Genomic DNA, 3,787 nt, shown 5'->3' on the forward strand with positions numbered 1-3,787 from the left:
CTTTGGAATGATATACCTATTGATAGGGTAATGAGTATATATTAAGAATGACTAATTAGTGGAGAAAATCACGATGACACTAATCCTAGCTATCATTCCTTGGGTTTCAAAATTAAAAAAAAAAAAAAAAAAATTCTTTTGACATATGTAAACTTAGTTACAAATATAGTTTCTAGTTTTTCATCGCACATCTCTATCTTAGCCCTACAGCTTGTTTTAGAAGTAGAATTTATGAACAAGACTCATTCTTTCTTTGCAAGCTTTTTTTAAATAATCATGAAGAACTCAAATAGTTTTGAGGATTGTTTTTTCCTTATTACTTTCTTGATGCTGTGCTTAGCTGCGAAGTCTCAACTATCCACAAATTTCTATGCAAATAGTTGTCCAAGGCTCAATACCATTGTATTTCAAGAGGTTAAAAAGGCTGTCGTGGCTGAGATGCGAATGGCTGCCTCTCTACTCCGACTTCATTTTCATGATTGCTTTGCCCTTGTAAGTTTAAACATCAGAATAGATTCAAAACATATAAATATCCAGCATCTATATATATATAAGAAGCTTGTTGATTCAAATAGATGCAATGTGTACATATACATAAAAGAGAAGCTTATTGATTCAAATATGTGCAAGATGCATTCAATCAAGGGCTTGCAAATCTTTTTTTTTTTGGATTACGCACCGGGTTTCCACGTGTCCGTTTTACGGTCCATGTTACTAATCCCGCGCCCCTCAAAGCCAACCCCACAACTCCAAAGAGAGGTAAATTTCAGGAATTTTGGGACGGAAACAAACTCGGGAGGGTTTGAACACCTGACCTCGTGAGAGGCACTCCCGCAGCCCGCACTATCACCTGAACCACACCCTGGGGGTAGGGCTTGCAAATCTCTTGATTATGCTTTATGTTTACTCTTTTTTTCTTTTCTTTTTTTCTAATTTCTAAATGTTGAGAAATATACTATCACTTTAGATATACCTCTACCCTTTCGACTGCTTCCCACAATAATCAACTCACTCTTCCTCATTGGTGCATTATCTGACCTACGTTTCAAATGTCCATGTCATCTTAGTCGTTTTCCCTTTATCTTATCTTCTATAAGAGTTACACCTAACTTACTACGAATATATAATAAAAAAGAACATATGTATGTTTATATGCATGGATATATATACATACATACATACATACATAAATACATGCCTATAATGAGTTTTGCACGAGTGATGCTTTTATAATTTGGTCAGAGTGGAGGACCTTCATATAAACCTGAAATGGGAAGAAAGGATGGACCGAAAGCAGGCCTGGCAGAAGCAAACGCAGGCATTCCTACGCCTAATAGCACATTACATGAAATCATTGGCAAGTTTCAGGCAGTTGGGCTCAGCATCTCACAAATGGTGGCCTTGTCAGGTACGTAGACATCCTGCACAAATACATACATGGATATATGTGTTCGCACAAATTTAAATTCAACGGTGAAACTCTAAATTCGTGGTTGAACATTTGAGGTTTAAACATGAATTTTAAGAAAACAGCATACATATTTATTATTTTTATCTTTAACAGTTCAATGCTTCAACAAATGTGAATTAAAATTTTTAAGAATACAACACCTCTTTGTTTTTTCTTTATAGTATTTCAAGTGAGTTAAAATTTTTAAAACTAGTACTTAATTTAAGTACTTTTCATAATAAGCACTTATTTTTCAATCCGTTTCAAATAGGGACATAGTATGCTAGAAATATAATTAATATATATATATATATATATATATATATATATATATAAAATATTGGATCTAGCACCACCATTACATTAGTTTTAATTTTTTGAAAATTCTACCTTTCAAAATTGAGTATTAATTATAATCAAAGTATTCATATTTTAAATAGGTAACCTAATGGGCACCTGGCTCGAGCATATATAATCATTAAGTTATTGTGTTTTTCTTTAGGAATTTGGACAAAATATAATACAAAGTTGCATTGAATTTTCTCCAAATCATACAAATCCAACAAGTACAACATAACATTGTGTTTACACAAAATTCATTACAATTTTATATTATATTTTACTAAAATTTACCTAAATATGAACTTAACCTTCAAATTCAAAGCACTCAAATATAGAGTAAGTTCTCAAACACACAATAAGAACATGCGCGCACACACGTACATGTAAATTCAAATATAAGGTTTGAACTCATGCAGGAGGGCATACAATTGGTCGTGCAAGGTGTGAGAGCTTTGCCGACAGGTTATCCAACTTCAAAGGAACAGGAGCCCCAGACCCTACAATGGACCCCAATATGTTGTCCGAACTACAGAAGAAATGCCCACAGGGCACAGTAACTGATGACAATAATGTAACATTGGTTCCTCTTGATCGCAACTCAATTGACCTATTTGACAATAATTACTTCAAAAACTTGATCAATAGTAAAGGCCTTCTTGGTTCTGACCAAAGTCTATTCTCCAACATAAGTGGTAGTGATGCTGCACAGCTTACCAATGACTTGGTTATAAGTTTTAGCAACAATGCTGGGATTTTCACGACCAGCTTTGTTGATGCCATTATCAAGATGGGCCAAATAAATGTGCATACTGGAGCAGATAACGGAGAGATTCGTAAGAACTGTAGGAGTCCTAATAGCTTGGGAGTTGCATCGTAAAAGATCATTGTTGAGCTAAGTGTCTCAGAGCTAAATAAGCAATTTACAGCAGTATATTCCTCCCTTATCCTAAGAGAGAGAGAGAGAGAGAGAGAGAGAGAGAGAGAGAGAAGTTGTATTATCAATGTTTCGTATTCTATGAGGTTTTGTGGCATCAATGTTAGAGAAACCCCATTTTGCTTGGGCATTATATAAAAAAACCTTATTAGATTTTTATTTTGAAAATTTTCACCAAAAATAATTAATAAGTGGTTTTTCTTTTTCTTTTTTTTCTTAAAAAAAAATTGTGTGGCTGAAAAACATGTTTTAAATTGGGTTGCCTTCTAAGGTCTTCACCTACCTTGGTAGCCCTCACTTAGTAATTCTAACACACCCATTCTCCCATCGTATTGAAATAAAATGCATGTTCATGCATCCATATCACATTATCCTTACATCACCAATTCATTTTACAAAATTCATGAAAAATTTACTAAGTATTAAATAAAAAAAGCCACGAAAAAAGAAAAGGTTGCTTCTTCAAATCTTCAAGTTGAGCCATCCGAGGTTACCTTCACCTACACACACACACACACACAAAATAAAATAAAATAAACACATACACACACACTGTTAGTAAGGGTATTCATGTTTAGTCCAAACCCACTTAAGTCTTACCTTCACCTACACACACACACACACACACAAATAAAATAAAATAAAATAAACACATACACACACTGTTAGTAAGGGTATTCATGTTTAGTCCAAACCCACTTAAGTCTCAGCCTTAGTAGAGGCCCAAAGAAGCTCCTTTCTTTATTAGAGCCCACTAAGGGGCTGCAAAAAATAGTCTGCATCATCGTCGTCATCGTCCTCATTATCATTTGACCGATCACATATCCTAAAAAATAATAATTACACAACAAATTAGAATAAAATTTTCGAATACTATGAGTACAAATGATTTGATATCAAGAATGATTACTACATAATTAAATAACAAATCATACAATTTTAATTAAATATCGAACTTTGATTACTACATACAATTTTAACGTTGATATTAACTTTTAAATGGGGAGGAGTTTTTGGACACTGTCAACTCTGACACGTTCACTTCAATCTCATGAATGTGG

General features: G+C 33.7%; 1 protein-coding gene across 1 annotated transcript; it reads left to right on the forward strand.

Annotated features, from left to right (window-relative positions):
* The first annotated feature begins 1,269 nt into the window (after positions 1-1,269).
* LOC131148453 (peroxidase 54-like) lies at positions 1,270-2,669 on the forward strand. Its single transcript, XM_058098151.1, has 2 exons — positions 1,270-1,408; positions 2,209-2,669. Exons 1-2 carry the CDS (start codon positions 1,270-1,272, stop codon positions 2,667-2,669), a joined length of 600 nt encoding a protein of 199 aa, XP_057954134.1.
* The last annotated feature ends 1,118 nt before the right edge of the window (positions 2,670-3,787 follow it).

Source organism: Malania oleifera, chromosome 2, assembly GCF_029873635.1.
Source record: "Malania oleifera isolate guangnan ecotype guangnan chromosome 2, ASM2987363v1, whole genome shotgun sequence".
Lineage (NCBI taxonomy): Eukaryota > Viridiplantae > Streptophyta > Magnoliopsida > Santalales > Ximeniaceae > Malania > Malania oleifera.

Excerpts from the sequence above, each read along its gene's own strand:
- LOC131148453 (XM_058098151.1), top strand. The coding sequence starts at position 1,270 with ATGGGAAGAAAGGATGGACCGAAAGCAGGCCTGGCAGAAGCAAACGCA. Across the intron at positions 1,409-2,208 it reads ACAAATGGTGGCCTTGTCAG|GAGGGCATACAATTGGTCGT; the intron begins GTACGTAGACAT and ends GAACTCATGCAG.